The following is a 23,504-nucleotide window of genomic DNA, read 5'->3' on the forward strand; positions in this document are numbered from 1 at the left end:
TTCCCAGAGTGGGGTATAGCCAGAACCCAGCTGTGTCACAGGAAGGGCCCTATGGATTTTAAGAGATTTTAATTGATAAGAAACAGTTTCTTCTGTGGCCGGTTGGCAGTTCAAGCTTTACCCTTTCTGTTAGCGACAGGAGCTTCTGGATCAGCCCGTGCTCTCCACAGCTTTACTCTGAAAGGTTCTGTCTGGCCAAGCTGAGACATAGATCACTTCGTGCTATAGCTATGGGCATTTTGTGTTTCATGTGACTCGGTGCCTAAACGCAGCTGACTCCTCTTTTTGTTCTGATCTGAATTTATTTGTATTCCCAGCCTTGCAGCAGCTCCCTGAAGTATGAGACTTTGCTCAATGGTGAGATCCCCCAGACCGGCCTCTGCCTCCGTGGGCTCCCAGCAGCGGCTGTGGGTGCAGCACAGGACAGGAGACCACTGAAGGACGCTCTCCCCCAGGCCCGCAGCGCAGCAGCCGCTCGGCGCCAGGCTCGGCTTTCCCGACCCACACCTGTGATGAGGTCGCGCCCGGTCTCAGCCCTCTGGTCGCGGAGGGCCGAGCGGGGCGGGAAGCGGAGAGGAGCCAGCTGCTGACGGCCACACGGTGGAGCACGGCCGGCGCAAACCCAGCGCGCCCTCCCGTTCAGCGTAGCGAAGCAGAACCCCCTCCGGGGCGCTGGGACCGGCAGAGGCGGCGGGGCTGCCGGCACCGGGCTGCTGCCATGCCCGGCGCGGGCGAGGCGGCAGCGCCGCGGGGATGCCGGTGCCCGCCGCCGCTCCCAGCTGCGGGGCCGCGGCCGGGGCCGGCGGCCCGGGGCCGGAGCCGGGGCCGTGCCTGAGCCCCTCGGGGCGGCTGGCGGCGGCGGTCTGCCTGGGCGCCGTGGGCAGCCTGGGCTTCTGCAGCAACCTGCTGGTGCTGCTGCTCTTCTGGCGCTACCGGGCGCTGCGCTCCCCCATCAACCTGCTGCTGCTCAACATCGCCCTCAGCGACCTGCTGGTCTGCGCCCTGGGCACCCCGCTGGGGCTGGCCGCTGCCGCCCGCGGCCGGGGCTCGCCGGGGGCCGCCTGCGCCTGGCACGGCTTCGCCAACGCCCTCTGCGGTGAGTGGGGCCCGCCCGGCACCGGCGCCGGGGGCCGAGGGGAGGGAGGCGGGGGAGGCTGCGGGGGACTGCAGCCAGGGAGGGGAGGCGGCTCCGCGCCGCGGGGAGGGCAAGGCTGCGCCCGGCAGCCTCCCCCCGGGGAGGGGACGGGGACGGGGACGGGACAGCCCCCGGGGAGCGGGGGGTGAGGAGCCCCAAAGCCAGCAGCGTGGCGTGTGGGTGCTTGTCTGAGGGCAGGCACGCAGGGGAGCAGGGCCAGCGGGACGGGGCACGTTTGGGTGTGGGCAGCTGTTCCCCCAGGATGCAAAAGGCACAGGACTGGGGTTAAATTCTCCCAACTTTTGTTTTTCTGGAAAAAAGCTTATAACCCACCAGGCAGCGTTAAATATGACTCCTTATTCAGGCTGCGAAGTGCATGTTTCTCACAGTTCCTCGAGGAGCGGACAGCTCGGAGCCTCAACAGCCGTCATTCCTTTGAAATCCCGCGGCTTTCGGACCTGAGCCCAGGTGCCAGCAGCGGGCACGGGCGGCGCTGGGCAGGCCCAGGTGGCATTGCCCATCCCTGCTGCTGCCGCCGGCTCCGTGCTCAGCCCCGGGCAGCGCGGGCGCGGCGGGGGCCGAGGAAGGCTCCAGGCCGGGGTGCTGCATGGTGGGGCAGCTGCAGCGTCGGTGCAGAGGGACCCCGGGAGCACCCCAACATGCAGGAGGGGAGTGCGGGGCTCCAGGTCCTGGGGACTGGTGTGACTCCGGGCAAGGCAAACATGTTTGCAGGTGGTAAGCGGGAAGGAGCATCCTCTGTGCCCCTCCGCCTTTACCCAGCCCCTTCCTCACCTGCCAGCCAGGCACAAGGAGGGAGACCCACGCTGGGGTGGAGATGGCAAGGGGGCTGCAGGGACAGCAGGTACACGGACCTGCCCCTGCATCGTCCTCCCAGCTCTGCAGTGTTTCCTAAACTATAGAAAGAAAAGTTTAGAGCAATGTCACTTTGAGCTAAGTTTAACAATATCTCATATTTTCAAGCTTCCCAGTGCTGAAAATCTCTCCCAGTCTACTTTAACACTACAGACACCGACACACATCAGTGGGGCTCTCCCCCAGCTAGCACTCATACAGGTCAGAAGCTTTAGGAGTAGAGTCATCGCTCTGCCCATCAGTAACAGACCTGAACAACCAGAGGAAAACAGCTGTCCTGGTTTCAGCTGGGATAGCATTAATTTTCTTCTTGGTAGCCAGTATGGCGCTGTGGTTTGGGTTTAGGATGAGAACAATGCTGATAACACACTCATGCTTTGGTTCTTGCTAAGTAGTGCTAAGTAGTTGCTAAGTGGCGCTCACACTGGTCAAGGACTTTTCAGCTCCCCATGCTCTGCCCGGTGCACAAGAAGCTGGGAGGGGGCACAGCCAGGACAGCTGGCCCAGACCGGCCAAAGGGCTATGCCGTACCATATGGCATCATGCTCAGTATAGAAACTGGGGGAGTTGGCTGGGGGGCAGCGATTGCTCCCTGGGGGACGTGCTGGGCATTGGTCAGCAGGTGGTGAGCAATTGCACAATGTATCACTTGCTTTGTATTACTATTGTATTATTATTCTTGGTTATTATTATTATTATTATTATTACTATTACTACTGTTCTTTTTTTTTACTTTAGTTATTAAACTGTTCTTATCTCAACCCACGAGTTTTTTCCCTTTTGCCCTTCCGATTCCCTCCCCCATCCCACCGGCGGGGAGTGAGCGAGCGGCTGTGTGGTGCTTAGTTGCCGGCTGGGGTTAAACCACGACACCAGCTTAGCATTGCGCCCAGGCTGCACACCGCTGCTTTGGGAGACGCTCACACCGCTTACACCCACTCTAAAGACACATTTGCAGCAGCGGTTTAGGTGTTTGCTGCTGCCTCTCTCCCTGATAAAGTTACACAGGGTAGCAAGCCACATTTGTGTACGTAAAACCTTTATGTACGAAGGAAAGTTTAAACAGAGTATGTCAGCATTAACCAGCAGCTCCAACTATACCCAGTTACCTGCCAGCATCACTTCCAAATTGCAGGCTGGGAGGTGTGTGGGGGGGAAATTACAAACTCTAATATCAGCGTTAGAAATTACAAGTCCCCCTTCCCAGCATTACTATATGCAGAAGAAATCTTCCATTTGCCACTAAGGTGTTTTCTGGCCCCATTCGTATCTGCTGGCAGTACCCCAATTGCAAGAGACCCATAAATGTCTCTGGAAGGGCTCAGGAGCTGCCCGCCCCCTGCACAGCTGTGCTGAGGCACACCAGGGCACTTGCTGGCACAGCAGGCTTCATGACATTGTTTTAATCTACATTTCTTCGTTACCGCACAGGAATAAATCTGTATGAAAAACGTGGGGGGCCATGCTTCCCCGAGGGGGGTTCAGGCTGCTGCACTTTTGAGCTGGCAGAGGCAGAGGGGCACCTTTCATTTTCCACATCTCAGAAGAGGTGCCTTGCTCTGTGAAGAGGGTTTGGATTTTTGCTGCCTGTTAAAGTTGTCCTCATGCTTTAGATCTGAAAAGCTTTGCTTTAATGAGCTGCAGTTCTTGCCCTTGGAGTCGAGTTAGGTTTCAAACCTGAGCAACAAAGCACCTGTGTTCCTTACGCTCTCTCTACTTTATCTGGTCTAACACCGAGAGACACAGATCTTTATTTTGACTTCGTGGTTTCCTTGGGAGTGACAGACGCTCTGCAAGGAAAGCTCTCCTGGCTCACACCGGGAGTTTTATTGAAGCAGGTTCCTCTGGTGATGCACACCCTCTTCCCACTTTCACAGAACCATCTTTTCTCTCCAACAACTGAAATTTCATACATAAAGTAACTTTTGTTCCTCTGTGTTGTCCGCCCTTGCTCCCATACCTTCTGTTGTGAGAATGCCACGTTCTCGAGGTCCAGCACAGCAGAGGGCTGGGGGGTTTGTGTGAGTCTCCAGCACTCATATGGCTGTATGAAAACATCCAAGAAGTGCGTGGAGACCATAACGTCTGGGGAGAGGGCAAGGACTGGGAAGGTTGTGTGAGGAGATCAGAGGATGGGCATGGACATTTATTGTTCCTCAGACACTTTTTCTGCAGGGGAAAAAAAAAAAAAAAAAAGATATCTGGGAGAAAGCATAAATCCCAGGAAGCAAAGAGCCAATGTTATCATTTCAAGCAGAAGCAGTGATGCCTAAGGAAGCCTGTGAAGCTGGATAAGCCCTGGACTTTGGGAAAATATAGCTATTAATCTTTAATCATTAAGTCTTACAGGTGCACCAATACCAAACCTGATAGAGAAACCAGGATTTTGCTGCAGGTTACACACACACATATGTATACATGCAGACAGATGCGCTTAATTATCAGTGCTTATAACAGACTTGCTTTGGCTGGACACACGTTTGAAGACTCCCCAGCTTTTGGTGAGTGAGGTCAGGCTCTCAGCACCTCTCGCTCTTAGGGGGACACCTCCAGCCCCAGTCCTTGCTCACCGGGTTTCCAAAGCCACTGCCATCAGCCTCATCTTTAGCTTGAAGTACCGCTTCGGGAGATAGCTCAAAGCCTTAATTCAGCCATTTCTGCTAATACAAATGCATGTTTTGATACAGGCATCGTCTCGCTCATCTCCCTGGCTGTACTTTCTTATGAGCGTTACTGCACCATGACGGGAACAACAGAGGCCGATACCACAAACTACAGGAAAACATGGACAGGCATCGTCCTGTCCTGGACATACTCCTTGGTCTGGACTGCACCCCCCCTTTTTGGCTGGAGCAGTTATGGGCCAGAAGGACCAGGGACAACGTGCTCCGTGAACTGGCATTCAAGGGACGCTAACAACGCATCCTACATCATATGTCTGTTCATCTTTTGCCTTCTAATCCCTTTTGTCATTATTGTTTATTCGTACGGGAAGCTGCTGTGTGCTATAAGGCAGGTAAGTAGATTCCTCAGCTGCCTTTTTACTGGGACCCCAAGCCAAGCAGAAACCAGTGACCACCATGTTCCACCATTATAACTTCTCTGCTGCAGATGCGCTGCCACCCTTGGAAACTAGCCCTCCTGTGACTGTCCTGGTGACAGGCTCCAGTCTACCAGGGCTTTCGAAGTCACACTCAAGTGTGAGCAGCTGGAAGTCCCTATGACAGCTTCACAGATGTGGGAAGTTTGCCAGACCACTTAAGATACTCCTGATTACCCCAAATTAAAATAAGGAGGGACTTACCTATCTTGATGAGATTGGTCCTAGGACTTAATTCTGCAGCAAGCCAATGGAGAGGTGAGCATCACCTGCAGGTTCAGCGGCTGTACGATCAGCGGAGGGCATGGGAGCTGTGATTTCAGGAGATCAGTGCTTCTTCTCTGAAAGCGTAAGAGTGAACCCTGCAAAAAAGGGTGCTAAAAAGAAAAGTCATATATAATCCAGCTGCTGGCAGGATCCAGACAAAACAAGAAGCTGGACTTTAGCAAATACAAACTGTAAGGCAGTCCTGTGCTGTGAAGCTTACCCCTTGTACACAAAACAAAGCCAATCCATAAATGCCCATGATAAGAGATATTTGCTTTTAATAGTGCTAACCCACTCAATGCAGCATTTGGTACGGAACACTGTCAGGGCTGCCACTGTCAGGCACCTGGAAATGCTGAAGCAGAAGTTTTTGTTTTCTTGTGAATAGCATCTGCATTTAGCCACGAGTCCTAGGGAGCGATGCACCAGCACTGCCTGCTCGTGGCATGGCGACGCTGGGAGAGGACCCACGAGTGTGGCAGCCCCTCTATCAGGGACCAGCCTGCGGGCCGGCAAGGACTGGGCAGGCAAGGACCAGGCAGCTCAGGCCAGGCCACCTGCTCTTCCCCGGCATAAAGTGAGCATTTGCCACCCTACGCAGCCCCACGCTTGGCCCCCGTGCCTCGGGAGCCAACCCTAGGCTGGGCACGAGCTCCGCAGTGCTATGAGACCTGACTTTGTCTCAGCTTGTGCAGCGAGCGCCTGAAAGATAAGAGGGAATTAGATAAAATCACTCTATGAGACACATTTGCAGATGTAAACATTTAACTTAAACTTATTATTGCTCTGGGACTTTGGGCAGAATTAAATCAAATCAGTGGAGATGTTTGAGTTAATCCTTCTCAGCCTTTCCTAGCCTGTTGTCTCGTTACAAATACCTTTTGTTCCCCCCAGCAAGCTCAGTCCTCTTTGGTCGCCCTTTGCTGTGAACACCGGCTGCTCCTGCACCACCACGGACCTGTCCCCTGTGTGCAGGCGGGGGGCTGGCTCTCACAGGACTCTGTTTTTTCCATCTTTTGAAGGTACAAAAACTAGTTAAGAGGTGCTGCTTGTTGCAAGCCAGTCACAGCAGTCAAGGCCAGAGTAGGTAGTGCCTGTAGGAGAGGCTCTTTGTCTCCAAAGTTCCTCCATGGGCAAGAAAAAGCAAGAAAACCTGAACAGAGAGTTGTTCCCTGCGGGAAGGTTGTACTGTCCGATACGTTGGCAGAGTCTTTATTTCTGCTGGGGCTGCACTGAGGTGGAAGCACTGAAGAGTGTAAGTTTTCATACTAAATACTCTTCTCACTGATGCATCCATCACATAACAAGTGAATTTTAGGCCTCGGAGATGCTATCTGTCTTGAGGACAGATATGGACACTCTCATCAGGGTGAGCATTAGTATGCCACCGGTTCAGGTGGCAGCAGGACTCAGCAGCTTTAGCAGAGCCCTCTGCAAACTCAGTGAGTGATGGGACCCCTTCAGTGATATGAACTGGTCCTCCAGTGACCGCAGTGGCATGGAAAGGGGACAGGGCAGTGGCAAGGGGCTATTGGACCCTTTACCAGGGGTGATGAGTGTGAAGGTCAGGAGCTGCCTTTCCTGGGCTGTCTGGTCCTGCAGGGACCCCAAAACATGGGAAACATTCTGGGAAATAACATGAAAATTATTCTCAGAAGGGAAAGAGCCATTTTTCTGCAGTTTGTGCAAAGTCTGCACACATGACGTATTTTTTGCATGACTCTGCAGGATGGGGCTCCTGAAGCCCCAGCATGCCGGAGAAGAGCCGGTTCTGAGGCTCAGCCTCTACCATATCATCATACCTGATTTGCCAGACACACACCTTGGTCTGGATCGGAGTTATCCTTCCACAAAGGGGGGGTTTCCACAAAGAGGGAAAGTCAAAAGCAGATGGTGCTGCCGGACACCCCTAGGCACAGCCGAGCATGGAGGGCTGGGTGCTGCGGAGCTCGTTCCGGAAGCCGGGGAGCAAGGGGAAGCCAGGAGGCAGTGGTTCTGCAGGGGCAGCGAGCCCCTGGGCTCAGGCAGCGTGCCCATTGCTGACACAGGCTTCTCCCGGCCAGTTGCACTGTCGCTCAGCTTTCCCCACAGCCACAAGGTGCAGAAACAGCAAAACCCCTGGCATGTGTTAGAAGGAGGAAAAAAAGACTGAACAAAATAAACTTCACATGCAAGCTAAATATTTAAGGAATTGAACAACAGACATTTGTGCTTTTAGAAGATCTCAAATTATAGGCAATACTCTGTAACCCTTTTGCCATGCTTTCAACTGCTGCCGTGAATACCTTCCCTTAACTGAGGTTATCTGCACCACTTACAGGAGTAAAACTGTACTGGGAGATCAGGGTGTTTGGTTTCAGCCAGGCATGAAAAATCATATCTTTTTGCTTGACATTTGTATTTTCATGCTCTGTTTTCTGACATGATTGTCATTACAAGAAGATATGCAGGGATGCTTAAAATCTTGGAAATCAGTCCAGGCTCTCACATTCTCCTGTGCTGCTTGCAAGCAGCTGACAGATCCTACCATCTTGCTTCAAGCTCACAGTTTCCTTAAACCTGAAGAAAATTATCACCACTAAGAGCGGACCCATTGTTGCCCCCAAGTCTCATTTCAGGCTGGCAGGCAATGGCCAGAGGGAAGGGTTTGCTCTGAGCCATTTCAAATGAATACCAAAGGAACTTGAACATAGTACAGCATGCTGTTGACAATAAATCTGAATACTGAAAACAACCTTTAGAAAATGATGGGTATTTAGGTTCCCAAATACATTGAACTTTCCTCTTAATTATCTCCCTTCTGAGAAGCCTTTTTGTTTTCATATGGATTTCATACCTTCCCTGTGAAGCACTGTGCAGGACCCAGGTGAAAGCAAAGGCAGCTGCTTTACCCGGGGGGAGGCTGTTGGGCTGCGAAAGCTCGATGAAGTTGTGCGGCGGCAGGCAGCCAGGTGTGAGGGTTTACCTCTCCTTCCTGAGGTTCCTGCGTGGGGGGCTTCACCGCAGCACCTCGGCGGGATGGCAAGAGCCGGCTTTGCCTCCCAGGGCCAGTCCCATTCCCATATCGGAGCTGCTAGCGGAAACCTGCCAAATGGGTTTTGCTGCAAAGAGCAAAGATGCTTTATAATTGCCTTAGTTTTGCTAGCAGAGTCTCGAGAGCATGTTATTTCCCTTATAGCTAAGTATGTAGCTTCAGATAAGTACACAGGATCTCATCCACGCTACGTGCCGCAGCAGGGAAGCTGTAATCCCTCAGCTCAGATCGAATTAGAAGTTCGCAAAAATGACAGAAATGAAACAGAACCTGGGAGACAGCCAGCAACCACCCCTGAGCAAGCTGTGAGCAACTGAAAAGCAAATCCAACAACCCCTTCTTATTTCCCGTAGCCTGGTGCCCTAGGAGGTCCTAGGAGCCTGAGCAGGGTTCGAGGATGTTGGGCTAACCCGTTTCAGTGCTCAGGGTGAAGTATGCAGGTGGCTGCTCACAGCTGGGGAAACCCTCTGGGATGTGAAGCTGGGCAGTGCAGGAAAGCTGGATGCGTCCTCCATCCATAGCCCTGTGCTTGTTTGAAAAGCTTGGTCGTGTCTATTGTATTACTGCTTCAAAACCATTGTAGCCAGCAGAAACAGTGCGCATGGACAAGACTCTCAAAGACAACTTCAGCGATGCAGACAATTCATAGGCTACCAAAAACAATAGTTTGGGATTTCTTCTAGTACAACTACTTCATAGCCAGCGTCAGGTTCACCCTGAGCTCTTGGATGTCCTGGAGAAGCAAGAGATCTTTATGGCCATTCCTGTTTCACCAGCATGCCCAGCCTTATGGGGCATGGGGTGTAAAGGTTCCAAGTACATACCTGCTTGGGTAAACTGTCTCCTCAAACATGGTCTGCATCCCAAGTCCCCTGTTGGAAATAACCAGCTCACTGAAAGCAGCAAACAGGCAGTGATTCCCCCATTGCATCCATGAAACTTGCAGGAGACAATCATTCTGCTGCCAGGTTTCAAAATAGCTGTAGTCAGCACGCGAGACCTTAAAAGTGTTTGTTGAAAATAAATGACTTGTTGAGCACAGGGGTTAAAAAGTCATTATTCAGCGTCTTTGACAAGCTCAGCAGATTCCTCTCACATGAATTGTCAGAATGCAAATATAATCGATTCCAGCTTTTATGTCATTATATTACAGTGTGGATTTTTTTTCCTTAATTCACTGACAGGTTACTCTTCTGTCATCAGACAAATTAATCTGAAGTCTTGCCTCCAAATTATTGACCATGGTTCATCCTAGGAGATTAGTACATGGGCTCAATACTCTGCTTTTCCACTCAGACTCCTGCCCTGAGTTGAGTTGCATCAGCGTGAATCTACCATAAGTGCAGTGATGCAAAGCTCCTGAGGTTTAAGGGAGCTCTTTCACCTCAGACTCCAAATCTGACCAGTTTCCAGACTTTCAGTTCCCCTTCTTGTCGCACCCTCGGGGGCCCTCGCTCCAGCAGTAATCACAGGCAAGGCAGGAAAAGCCAGCATCTGGGCATGGTTTCCATCAGCCCTCTGCCCCTGTGGTCCCTCAAGTGTTATGGAAAGGAAAAAGAAAAGCAGCAAGGCATTTGATGCGTTACATATTCATTTCATTATGTTGATTAGCGAGTCCAACAGTTTCTAATGTTGGGGTAATAGTTTTGTACAGCTTGGGTAGAGGAACGGGGAAAACAGCACTGCTTGCCAGCAATTCCCTTCCACTGGCAAGAAGAGGAAAGGGTAATTACACTGGTCCTCAAGCATTTATCTAGACAATTATTAATGCTGCTGCAGTGCTTACCCAGAACACATTGAGACTGAACTGGGGATGTGAGACAAGCACATTCCCAAAGGCAGGAAGCATTAAAGCTTAAGCACTGAAACACTTCAGATGCCAGATAAGAGAAATCAGTCTTAAGACAGCTGATCCCAGAGGAGCCTGTAGTAACAGTCCCAGTGATTACAAGAAAATCTACCCACACACAAAATAACCAAGGAATTGGTTTTCTTTGCTTCATTTGACTTTGATCCCAGTGAAAACACAACTGTGGGATGCTTTTATATTTTCCCACTTGAACGGTAGCAGGAGCTCTGCTCATTAGAGCTGCCCATACTCGGTTCATCTCTGCTGCAGGTTCCCCTGCAGTAAGTGCTCCTTCTCAGAGCTGAAGGAACTCTTCCATTAGCAGCAATATCCATGGGCACTGGAAAATCAGACATCTATGTGAACACAAAATACACGTACAATGAGAGCCATAGGCCACATGGTGGCTCTGAAGCAAGGGGCGACCCCTGGGTACTGTGATTCCCCACAGGACTTTGCTTTGAAGGCAGGGCAGAGCGACTGTCCTTTGGCTTCTCCAAAACGCTGGGGGGGACGTACCTGGTGCTCTGCCACTGTGTTTGCGTGCAGCGGAGATTTGTCCAACAGCAGTCACTTACCTGATGAACACACTAAGAATTTTTCTAGTTGAAAACAAAGCAGCTGTGAACCATTTTTTTTTTTTTCCCCTCTAGCTCAAATATTTTTCAGCAGGCGCATCAAAAACTCCGAAGTGAAGTTTTCAAGCATTTGCAGTTAGGGAAGCCAAGTTTCGCACAGCACTTTCACCCTGCAGGACAGCAGGGAGCAGCCGTGCCCCGCAGGCTGAGCTGCGCTTTCCTTCTTCCCAGAGCACAGTCACCCGCCAGCGCCAGAAACCACATTTTCCTCCTCCACTGGCTCTTCGTGATACTCTTGGGTATCGCAGGACTGCAGGGCCAGCCCAGGCTCGCATCCCTTGCTGTGCTACCTACCAGGCAGCATTTCTGTCCATCCTGTTCTCTGCCCCATCACTGCCCTGAGTTTCACCCCACGACCACCTAGCCTGCAGGGAAAGTGTGCTGTGGGAAAGAGAAGGGAGAAATCTGCCCCCAGAACTAAGTCATTTTATCACCAGGCAAAACAAAAATTAATGAGGAGGCTCAGCAAATGAGTGAGCCCCCACCTATCTCTTTCTACAGAAACACCCCTCACAGCAGTCCTTGAAGCACTGGTTAAAATCCCCCTAAGTTAGCAAGGCAAATGCAAATTATCTCTCATTAGCAGTTGCCTTGAGAGAACACCCTCTCACCCATCAGTCCTCGGTCTAATGACTGGTCTTCAAGGCTTGGAAGAGAAAAATATAACAAAAATTCAAGTCTGGGAGTGAGACTCAGTGCCTCACCCTTACAGGAGGACTGTGACTGACCTCCTCTGCCCCAACAGTAAGCCTGCACCCAAAGGGCTCCCACTTGCTCTGCGAGCTCAGACAACTATGGGTAGATCTGCAGGGGACTGAAAGGAGAGCGAACACTAAGCTGGAGCGCGAAGCCATTTCAAGCCTAATGCAGCTCTACCCCAAACACCACGGGTTTTCCATGATAGCAGCCAGGTTTCACCCCCAAATGATCAAATACTGTAGAATACAGTATTTATATATATACAGAATACTGAAGATACAACAGGCACACCACCACATCACCAGCTCTCTGAATTCACAGAGACGGCTCCCTCTTCCCTGGGAGAAGAGGTTTAGCACTGCAAACACTCCACACAGAGGAGCCCGAGAGTCTGCTCTGAGATATCCTGCAAATGCAAGGGTCCCGCTTAAGAGTGCACATCAGCATTGAGCTGCTATACAGATGTACTTGGCTATTATCACATACACTAGCATTAATTCCATTAATTTGCTGTTAAAACATACCCACCTTGGAGCACAGCTATTGCCTGTGCTCTTTGGGAGACCGGTGCAGGGTGCCCCGCTCCCCTAGGAGGGGAGGCACTAGGACACCCTTCCTCATGGCTGGCAGCAGCCACCAGGTCTGGGCTTTGCTGTGTGCCAGGACTGACCCTGCCAGGCTGGACACCCCAAGGACGCTCTGGACAGCCTTGGGTGAACATATCCTGAGGCTCCTATTCTGCTAATATTTGATTTTATATCTAGAAATCACATAATGTTTGAGAAAACCTCCACTCTCAATGAGAAGAATGTGCTATCATCGCAGTCATTACTGATTAAAGCATCAAAGAAAGATACAGAAGGAGGGGAACCAAACCAGTGTAAATATAAGTAGTTTATATAAGTATTTTAATATTCATTCTCACTGACAGATGAGATGCAGATTAATAACTCCAAAGGACATGCTTCCCTTGAACTATAAATATTTTCTGCTTTACACAGTTAAGCGCCCCAAAGACTAGAAGAACACCCGTTGTGTTACAGAAAACAATAAGAGAAGGACGAGGCAACGCTTAGAACCCAGAAACCTCCCAGCAGTGCTGCGCCATGCCTGCACTTGGTACTCAAGCTTTTGCAAACATCAACCATGATGAATTATTTTAATATTCTGATATCTAGAATTAATCATAAACCCCTTCTAGTGATTACAAGACCTCTCCTTACAGTTATGGGGCCCTCTATGTCTATAATGGCAAGTGAGGAACTGAATTTAGATTTGAATTTTAATCTTAAATAACATGGTCCACCCTTGTGAGGACAGAGGTGAGTGCGAGAGGATGCCGTGAGCACTTTGAGGGGATGCCCGAGCCACAGAGCTCTCTCCCTTGCACAGCACAAGGCCCTTACTATTACTCATCTGGCACCTTCCAAGCCCTCTCAGAGATGAGAAAAATTACTACAGCAGAGGTGAAAGACATCAGCACAGCGGATGAAAATGGATTTCTTCTCTCTCTCCCCTCTTGCCTCCCTATAAGCTTCGGCAGAGGTCTGTGTTAATATTGGAAACTGTGGCTTCCAGAAAGCAGTCAGTAACGGTGGGGCCAGGTCCCTCTGCCTGCGCAATGAAGCAGGGGCTGTGTTATCCCCTTCCAATGGGACACAGCCTGAGACCACCTTCTTTTGGTTATGGTCAGCTTTAAGTGCTTTTGGCCAAATTTCCACAGTATCATTCTTGTTAATACACTTACCATAGGAGATTTTCCACAGCCTTCATTTATTGGTAAAAAGGTGATTTGTGGATGCAAATCTTTGCCTGACTCAGAGCTGGGCAGCACCGAGAGCACAGCCCAAGGGTCAAATGTTTTATTTGGACCCACCAAAAGGGAGCTGTTAGTGTCCCTTCCGTATGAACAGGCAAACTTGGGCTATTCTGGCATAAACCCAGCTCATTAAGGTATATGAACATATACTGCATTTAGGGTTGAAGTTGCGTGTTTTTAAATACAATTTGATGCATAAGCATTAGTGGGATTTGGGAGCACAAGATGTTCTGCACATCATGAATGGTCATAATATTTGTCATCTGGTTCCCTTCCCGTGTTGCACAGCCGAGTGAGGTAGAAGTCTCTACAGCACTCCAAAAGCTATGAGATGCTCAGGTCAGCACAAACTGTGCCTCGATAACTGAGGGAGTGAAAGGTAAAACAGCATAGGAAAAAGGCAGGGAAAAAGGAAATGTTTGGCTGGAAAAATAGATCACTTAGGTGGACTGTTATCAAGCTCCAATAACAAAAAAATATTCAACTGGTGGAAGAGTTCTTTGCATTTTCACATGCCCTTAGAAGAGAGGGTGCCATCTCTTAGCTGTGTAATTCATAGACATTTGCTCTTGAATCTCTACTTGGGCAAGAAGTGGGCACAGGGGCAGTGTAGGTGAGACCAGAAACCTTGAGCAGGGAAAGCAGAGCACCTCCTAAGTGAATCCAAACATGAGGCTCAGCTCCTCAGGCTACATCTCTTTTGCAAAAAAAGGATGGAATTCTGGTTGGACTTAATTAGTGGTTTGAGGCAAAAGCAATTTCTTACAGATGTTTTATTCTTCCCTGTGCATAAGGTGTTCCATTATCCATAAAATTACACTTAGTCCCAGGCAAGAAACCAAGTGCCAAGAATGCTGTGGTCACAGAAGAAACGTGCTACTGCGAGAGGCTCCACAGTTCTCCACCCGCAGACACACTTGCTTCCTTCCTGGAAATCCTGAGGAAGGTTTCCCAACCTTGAGAATAATTGCATTTTTTGCTTCTGAAACTAATACCAACTATTTTAAATCAGTTTCCATCTCTGCTCCCCACTGCTAGCTCAGTCTTCTCAGGCTGCAGCAGGAGCCAGAGGAGCCTCCCACTTTCACCGAAGGCAGGGCAGGGAAGCTCTGCTTGTCCCTGCAGAAGGTGGTGGTGCATCTTCTGTGACTTTCAGAGGACTGATAAACCTCTTCCATTTCACAGCTTCTACAAGGAATCACACACACCCAAAGAACTAGCATGCAGAAATCTCAGAGGAGCTTAGTAATTGCCCTCTTGCACATAGGAAAGACCTGGACCCAAACAAGCCCAACCAGCTGGGACCTGCTTAGTTGGCATTGCACAAGGGGCACTAGAAAAGGTTTGTCTTTGACTCAGATGAAGGAATTTGTGTTTTTGTCATCAGGACAATGGTACCGCTAAGCCTCACAGTATGTTAATTTACTAGTTCTAAACCAGGTAAGCAGCACGCTAGGAAATCTGGGAGGCAGAAGTTTCCAAGTGACAAACCAGCACTGTTGCTGCTTTTTGCCTCAAGTCCTGTCTCTAACTTTACTCTTCCCCATCTCTCCCTGTGCTGTGCTGCAGTCTGACCCGCTGGGTTCAAGACTGTTACTTCAATGTAAAATCTGTTTTGTGGAGTAAAAGCACAAGGTCTGCCAGAAGCAAAGCACTCCTCTCATGGATGAGCATTAAAACGGAAATATAACACAAAGTTGGCAACTTGCTTTTCTCACTCTTGTTTTCATGACAAGGCACTGAACGCATGGGAATTTTAAGAAAGCCTAAGCTCTGAATCACAGATTATATGAAACTATTTTCGTTATGAATGCGGGTAACATGTTTCTAGGTTTTATGGTTGCAGTGAGAAGCTTTTAAGCATAATTCAAAAACTGAGATGTTAGGAGGCATAGAAAAAACTTCCTTAAAAATGAAATCTAATTTGATCTTGTAACATTTCTGGATGGTAGCATCAGCCATTTATTTTCCTTGATAAACATCAGTATTTCCTCTCCGAGCAAAACTTTTTTTATTATTAGGAGAGACCATGAGCTACTGTTAAACCACCCACCATATCACTGCCCACTATTTCAGAGCTTCAAGGTAATTCTCATTAAGCTCCAGTAGTAGCTTCCGAGGCTAACTTCTTTCCTTTCTGTAAGCACCCTGTTGACTTATTGTTTGAAGCTTTCTGCTGGGCTTCCATTTCTTTTTCATAGAATCATAGAATCGTCAAGGTTGGAAAAGACCCTTAAGATCATCAAGTCCAACCGTTAACCTAGCACTGCCAAGTCCATCTATACCATGTCCTTGAGCACCACATCTATCCATTCTTTAAATACCTCCAGGGATAGAGACTCAACCACTTCCCTGGGCAGCCTGTTCCAATGCCTGACCACCATTTCTGTGAAGAAGTTTTTCCTAATATCCAACCTAAACTTCCCCTGGCGCAGCTTGAGGCCATTTCCTCTCGTCCTATCACTCGTTACTAGGGAGAAGAGACCAACCCCCACCTCGCTACAGCCTCCTTTCAGGTAGTTGCAGAGAGCAATAAGGTCTCCCCTCAGCCTCCTCTTCTCCAAACTAAACAACCCCAGCTCCCTCAGCCGTTCCTCATAAGACTTGTGCTCTAGACCCTTCACCAGCTTCGTTGGCCTTCTCTGGACACGCTCCAGCACCTCAATGTCCTTCTTGGAGTGGGGGGCCCAAAACTGAACACAGTACTCGAGGTGCGGCCTCACCAGTGCCGAGTATGGGGGCACTATCACCTCCCTGGTCCTGCTGGCCACACTATTCCTGATACAAGCCAGGATGCCATTGGCCCTCTTGGCCACCTGAGCACACTGCTGGCTCATGTTCAGGTGACTGTCAACCAACACCCCCAGGTCCTTTTCTGCCAGGCAGCTCTCCAGCCACTCCTCCCCCAGCCTGTAGCGTTGCATGGGGTTGTTGTGACCCAAGTACAGGACCCGGCACTGAGCCTTGTTGAATCTCATGCAGTTGGCCCCGGCCCATCAATCCAGCCTGTCCAGGTCCCTCTGTAAGGCCTTCCTACCCTCCAGCAGATCGACAATTCCACCCAGCTTGGTGTCATCTGCAAACTTACTGAGCGTGCACTCGATCCCCTCATCCAGATCATCAGTGAAGATATTGAACAGGACCGGCCCCACTACTGAGCCCTGGGGAACACCACTGGTGACCGGCCGCCAACTGGATTTGACTCCATTCACCACCACTCTCTGGGCTCGGCCGTCCAGCCAGTTTTTAACGCAGCATAGAGTGCACCCATCCAAGCCGTGTGCAGCCAGCTTCTCCAGGAGAATGCAGCCTTTGCCGAGCGAGCCCATGCTTGCAGAGGTAGGCTATTCTCACGCCAAGAGGTCTCACAGACTCTGGACCTCCTGCCCCGGCTTGCCAGGCTCCCTTAGCAGCCTGCTTTGTGCACAGGGTACCCCTGATGTCATTTTAAGAGCATCATAGCTCTTTCCATGCAACACACAGATGTATCATTGTGCATGCCCATAGATCTCCTGACCTGAGTTACGAGCATCAACCAAGAACAGACAGCACAGTAACACGTCAAAGGGTTGAGAGTTTCCCCTGAAGCATCCAACACATCTACCGCAAACCACAATCTCCAGTTCTTAAAAGTAGGGCATAAGCTGATGTGCAGGGACCATCAGGAAGTATCACATCCACTTTAGAAGAAATTGGATTGACCTTTAATGTACACACAACGCAATTTAATTGCAACTTTATTAGGTTATAGTCTGGTTCTCTGGTATGTATTCAAGTTACTGCAGCTACTAATTCTCCAAGGCAGAGTATAACTGGGTATATCTGGTTTCATAGCTCTCAGGCACTATTTCCTGATGAACAGACAGTGATGTCTGAAGGTGGTTCAGCTGCTGCCACAGCTAAGGGGTGTCTGTGCCACCCATTTTAGAGAAATACAGTAGCTTTGCTCATGTAAGCCAGGGGCCTCAGCTGATGTGCTCAGGCCATCGCATACCCAGTTTGGTTGAGGTTTTCTTCCCTCTATCTCCCTTTATTCCAACTTTTCTCAAGGATCATTCTCCTAGTCCCATGAGTGTCCTTGTCAACTCTCCAAGCTCTAAATACTATGGTGGTTTCACAAAAAAACAAGAGAAAATATAGTCAGTCACTCAGCTGAGATTCTCAGGTCATCCTGGGGATTCAGGAATTAATCCCAGCGGGAGCTTCATGGCTAAACCTCCCGGGTGGCCGTGGGTATACTCAGCTGTGCTCTCCCATCCTGGATGTTACTGAGGAATTTCCATATCCATTGCTGAAAACACATATTTTACTTTCCTAGCAATGTGATGACTCTGTTATTTCTGCACAGTATGTGTCAGCAATATTAACCAGGAATTTGCTGTGTCCACAGTGACCTCTATTTAAACCTGTTCTTATTGTTTGTTGCATTAGTCTCTCATCCATGTCCTTCTCCCGTCCGTGACATCCAGTGCCACACCACACACAAACACTATTTGTGAGCATTTGTGGATGTGCAAGTTCCCAATTCTGGTAAATGAGAAGAAGAAGAAAAAAAAAAAAAAAAAAAGAGGCAAATTAATCACTTTTGCAGGCTGAATTACCATCTAGAGGTGCTTCTCTGTAGTAGAAAACATAAAGTAACTTAGCTATTAAATGACAGATCTCAGCACAGGGACTATCCTTCTCCTGTGTTCAAGGCCATCTCCACCATGGATCCTGTCTAATAGCAGAAGTTAATACAGAGCACAGGCACATCATGGTTTATAATGTCCCAGGCAGAGGGAAACAGGCAGCACAACAAACTCCTGCTGCATCCAATAAACCCCTGAAGTTGTGGGTTGCATTAAGAGAGTGCATATTCCATCAGCTCATATAGAAATGCCTATATAATGTATAGGATTAAATACTTCATTGGCCCCAGTGTTTGGCATCTTTGTGATCAAGCTTCAGCTGAGTTTTAGCTGGAAAGGGCACAGTGAAGACTGTTATGGTAAGCTCTCCGATGAAAAGGACAGCTTACATGCAGAATGATTGGCACAGTAACACTTCCAGTACATTAGCCTTCTTTCTGGTCACATAAGTTGTCATGGAATGTGACTCCAGCCCATCAGGAAACCAGCTTTTCACTACCCAGCAATGTTTCCCAACACCAGCCTTTACTGCCTGCCCATGGCAGGGACTGAATGCTGAACAGAGCCCAGGAGAAACGTGGTCAGGACCTTAACTGGGTATGGCAGATGTTTGCAGAGATTCACAACTATTCCTGACCTTTTTGTTAGTTTTGCATGTAAAAATCAACATGCGAAGCATTTGAAAACATCACTGTAAGAGCAAGATGTGACCAGGGCCTCCAACTACACTGGAGATAAACCCCCCCAATTCTGCTAACTTGGTACACTGAACCACACGTGCAACACATGGAATGAGTAATACAGAGGCATCATAAATTTTAGAAAACTGAAAAGATAATTTTTAGGAGAGAAAGAGATTCAATTTCCAGCAAAGAAAACATAAAGCTATAAAAGCACATTTTCTGTGGCTCTTTTCTATACCAAAACCTACAGAAATAGTGAGGGGTTTTTGTTTTGTTTTGTTTTGTTTTATTTCTTGCACAGCAGACTGAGGTTTAGATTTTTGACCAAACCAGAAGTGAAGGACACTTTACAGCAGCTCAGTGCACTGCCAGGGTAACCCTGCACTAAATTCCTGTAGCAGCATCACTGCTGTTAGCCCTAAGCCAGAAACAACCTGGGCTGACTTTCCAACCTCTACGGGCCAGCAACTACAGTCAAGCTACCTGGGCCAGACTTGTGCTCTTATTTTCCCTGGAAGTTATCAAGACAAAATTAAACTAAAAGCCCAGAGCACCACTCATCAGCATCACACAGCTCTTTGCTTTTGTCCACCTACACAAGTTGATCTGATGGCAAGTTTGGGCACGGCCCTGGAGTTGTGTGGCATATCCAAGTCACCATCTGCTGCTGATGTGCCAGCAACATTTCAAAAGTTGCTGAGTTTCTTCAGTTTTGCAAAAGTTTTCTGCAAGGGCCTTGAATATTAACATCAGGGGCTCAGGTTTCCTTTTCTGACTGGGAAGCCTCATAATTGAAAGCAAAAATGCTTCAAGGAGGATTACAGAAGTGGGAGGATATTCAAACTTTCTGGTCTCATAGGATGAAAATAATAATTTCCTACTGCTGGCAAGGAAATTAAAACCTTTCCTTGCTTACCTGTGAAGCCATTCCCCGCCAGCATCAGTCTGAAAACTGCAAGCTTTTCTTTTCTTTAGGAAACAATAGAATACTCCAAAAGTAAAGAGAGTAATACACGATATAGGTTTGCCTGAGAAGGGTGCGTTGCGCTGGTAGAACATGCACCATCAGAAGTACCCCAACTAGCTTTATGTCAGTGTTCAACCCAGTGACAAAAAGCAGCTGTTTCTCCCCATTTAGCCGTGTGTCACGCTGCATCAGGATATTAAGAAAGAGATGTGGAGACAAAGCTTTACACCAGCTGCCCTGTGACCTGAGCTCTGCTAAAGGTTATTAAATGGGAAATACCTCCAGAGTCCTCCTCTCACACCCAGCCTCAGACCAGGCTGATTTTGATTTGGAAAACATCCAGAAAACATTTGCCTTCTCTGACCTCACCTGAAGGAAGAGGAAAGGGTTGTTGGGTTGCCTTTTCTAAAATCAATAGAAATCGATAGAAAAAAAGGAGCTTTGGTTTTCCTCAAGGTGCATCACTCGCAGGCCATCACCCACCACCCGCCCTGGGTGTCTCCTGGCATGGGAGGGCGGACAGGAGGGTCTCAGGAAGGCATAAAGAAACTGGGATTTTGTGTGGGGATAAAGGACCCTGGCAGCCAGCTGCTGATGCCTTTCAGTGCCTCTTCTCGGGAGCCTGAAAATCAAGCGCACACGACACAAAATGCAACTCCTCTTTCATCTCCATCCCTGTACACATGTGCCCCAGTCCAGCTGTTTCTACTTCATCACACAGCCTGAGCACCTTGTAAAGTTTTATACCAAGTTGTGGCAGACTTTCAAAAAATCTGAACACAGGGAAGATGTCATACAGAATTCATATCAGCTCCATGAAATTCAGTGTAAGAAAATAAATGTGAGCTTTCTGTCTGAGATGTCTGTGAATAAATCTGAGCTACTGATGCCTGTGGGTGTCTCTGAGTGAAATAGTCACCTCTCACTAATGGAAATATTTTGATTAACAACTTCATTTGCCTAGTGGCAAATATCGCTTTTTTTCTTTAAAATCACAGGCAAGTGTCATAAAAGATTTCATTTGCACATTAACAGGATATTTATAAAGTACTTCGTATTCGAGTTCCCTCAGCAGGCAATTACAGATATGCTCTACTTTTTGAACAGTTTTGGTTTGGTTTTTTAATTAGTCTCAAGGTGACTTCCAGCACACAAATACAGCCCGCTGGATTCCCCATAAAGCTGCTTGTAATAGTTAGTTTCTCGTGCTTGCTGCGGCACTTCGCAGTGCAGGCATTACACAACAACCAGTAAAAGGTCCAAACATACTCAAACATTTCAAAACATACTGAAAACTAGGAAACAAGGGTGAGGCATAAGACAGCAGTATTTATATACAGCATGATTTACTTACGAGTATGCACGAGCCCCGAGTCCAGAGAAGGAGTCTGTTGTAAATCAGTTTAATTGAGCTGCTGACTTTTCCAGTGGATTCAGCGGAGAAAGTTCTCTCAACCTCTTGTTCTTCATGTTCTTGCCTGTCTCCTGTCCTGCCCCAGTGGTCTCTGGGTACAGAGCATTTCATCCTTGGCTGGGTGCATCACTACTGGTAGGACTCAGACAAGCAGTCCTTCAGGGAGCAGTGGGTCCAACTGTCCTCGAGGGCCTGTTGGACCAGGGCAGGTTCCCCCTTCTTCCCTCCTGCCCAAGATACTCACATTAAATGCTGTGATTTAGAGAAAGCTGGAGAAGGCTATTCTAGATGAACAGCGCCATTGCTAATCCTATTCCAACTGTTATGTACGCACTTTGGGTACATAACATACAAACCCTGCCCACATTGGCCAGCTCTTCTCCAGCCAACAACATTTCAGATGTCACTGCCAACCCTGCCCCTAGTGCGGCCACTCCAGGACCTCCCATGCATCATCATCTGCTCCCAGTATGAGCAGTGCTAATAGCGTATTTGTGCCTCTCTCCCACCCAGGTGAGTGGCATCAATAAAGGGATGGGTCGGACCCGGGAGCAGCGCATCCTGATCATGGTGGTGGTGATGGTAATTTGCTTTCTCCTTTGCTGGCTGCCATATGCGACTGTGGCACTTTTAGCTACGTTTGGGAAACCTGGTCTCATCACCCCTGCAGCCAGCATCATCCCATCCATCCTTGCCAAAAGCAGCACAGTCTACAACCCCATCATCTACATATTTATGAACAAACAGGTAAGTAAAACGTTACCCTTATGTTTAGTCAGAGTCAAAGTATGCAAGAAGTAAAGAAATAATGAGGGGAAATAAAGAGTGTATTGGTGACATTACTGAAAAACCATATGAGAGGGAAGCACAGAAAAAGGGCTACAAGGAGCAAATTTAATTGACAAGTCTGGACTTTTGGAAGTTATATAACCAACTTCCCACATGTCCAAACAGCAACCGATGGGTCCTTCCTTTCCACTACACAATTTGATGAACACCAAGTTAAACGTGGAGGAGAAGAAATCAATGTTCTGGCAAGCATGAAGGCATCAGATACTGTCTGAAGCTGATTCAGATACATGAAGTCTTGTAAGGACATGAGCCTTTGCTACCCTACGCCATGCACCGGCATAGCGCATTGCCCACAGTAACTCCTCTTCCTTGCAACATCAACTTTTTCTTCCCTCTTTTACACACCCGCACCCACCTCCCCCCCAAACCCTTCAGTCTGTTTTCTGTCCTACTCTGCACCTCCTAACAGCTGGTGGGAACCGTGACCAGTGAGGATCTGTCTAAAAACACTGCTGGAGGAGCTTACCCTGGAGCAGGAGACAGCACAGCTTGCTTCAAATCCTGCATTTCCCACTCTCTGCCATGCAGAGAGCCAAAAAATAATGGCAGGAGGGTACTAGGCAGGGGGCTGTAGATGTAACTGGGGCTATACTTCCAGCTAGAGGGCTGGCCTCAGGACTACCGTCACCAGATGGTAAACACAAGACAAAGGCTTGATAATTTCTTTAACACTGTGCACAGTGAGTGAATAACTGTGATTCACCATATCCTTCCAGCAAGACATGAATTTCTGGCCCTGCCCAGCTCCATGTCAGAATGCATGTCATGTATGGATTCATTCCCTTTGGAAACTTTGTCTAAAAAAATTGCTGTGTGCATAACAAACAGTCCCTTTTATTCATCCAAAAGGATGAATTTCAGCTCCATCAGAGTCAGCAGGCAGAGTAGCATGTCCTGAGCATCGCTCTCATCTCCGCGATGAGCTGTGTGCTGCTGGTGTCAGCATCAGGGTGCCGTTAGCCCTGTTTCAGGGCAGATGTGGCACCTCAGGTCTGATGCTAAAGGCAGGCAAAAGAGACCCCTCTGAGCCGAGCGTGCTGCTGGCTGAGGGGGACTGGGCTCTGTGGTGCTGGCAATCCACCCCGGCACAGCTCACCAGCAACTCCCTGGCTTTGCTGCAATGCCAAGGGGGAACAGAAACCGCCATCTTTAGATGGCTCGAGAAGGCATTGGAGCTCCCCTGGAAATCTTTCAGTACTTCTACCTTACTGAAAGGTGCCCATAAATAACACTTCTTTTTCTGGTGAAGATTCAACTAATAGTTAAAACTCACGCTCTCCTGGCATATTCAAGACGGAATAGAAGAGAGAAATACTTCACAACACCATGCAGCTGCCAACTCAGCCCAAGAGTACCCACTTTTGCTTTGACCCTACTTTTCTCCCCTTAGAAATTCCAGATACAGATACCCAGGCACCAGTAGCAGGACTATTTCTCCTCAACTGGGATTTGTTTGCCCTGCCATTTTCAATCTTCGATCCCTCCCAGCCCCTCAAATGGAAACTGTGAGCTGAGGCGAGGTGAAGAATAAAGATGCTGTGCA

General features: G+C 48.8%; 1 protein-coding gene across 1 annotated transcript in view; it reads left to right on the forward strand.

Annotated features, from left to right (window-relative positions):
- Positions 1 to 753: 753 nt before the first annotated feature.
- LOC309594127 (pinopsin-like) overlaps positions 754 to 23,504 on the forward strand; it is a gene marked incomplete at both ends in the record, with an annotated part of 28,200 nt that continues 5,449 nt past the window's right edge. The window contains 3 exons of the mRNA XM_082319433.1: positions 754 to 1,096; positions 4,696 to 5,024; positions 21,623 to 21,856. Of these exons, the coding sequence (XP_082175559.1) occupies positions 754 to 1,096; positions 4,696 to 5,024; positions 21,623 to 21,856 (906 nt within the window). The remainder of the gene's footprint in view (positions 1,097 to 4,695; positions 5,025 to 21,622; positions 21,857 to 23,504) is intronic.

Source organism: Platalea leucorodia (genome assembly GCF_965183815.1).
Source record: "Platalea leucorodia genome assembly, chromosome: 8".
Lineage (NCBI taxonomy): Eukaryota > Metazoa > Chordata > Aves > Pelecaniformes > Threskiornithidae > Platalea > Platalea leucorodia.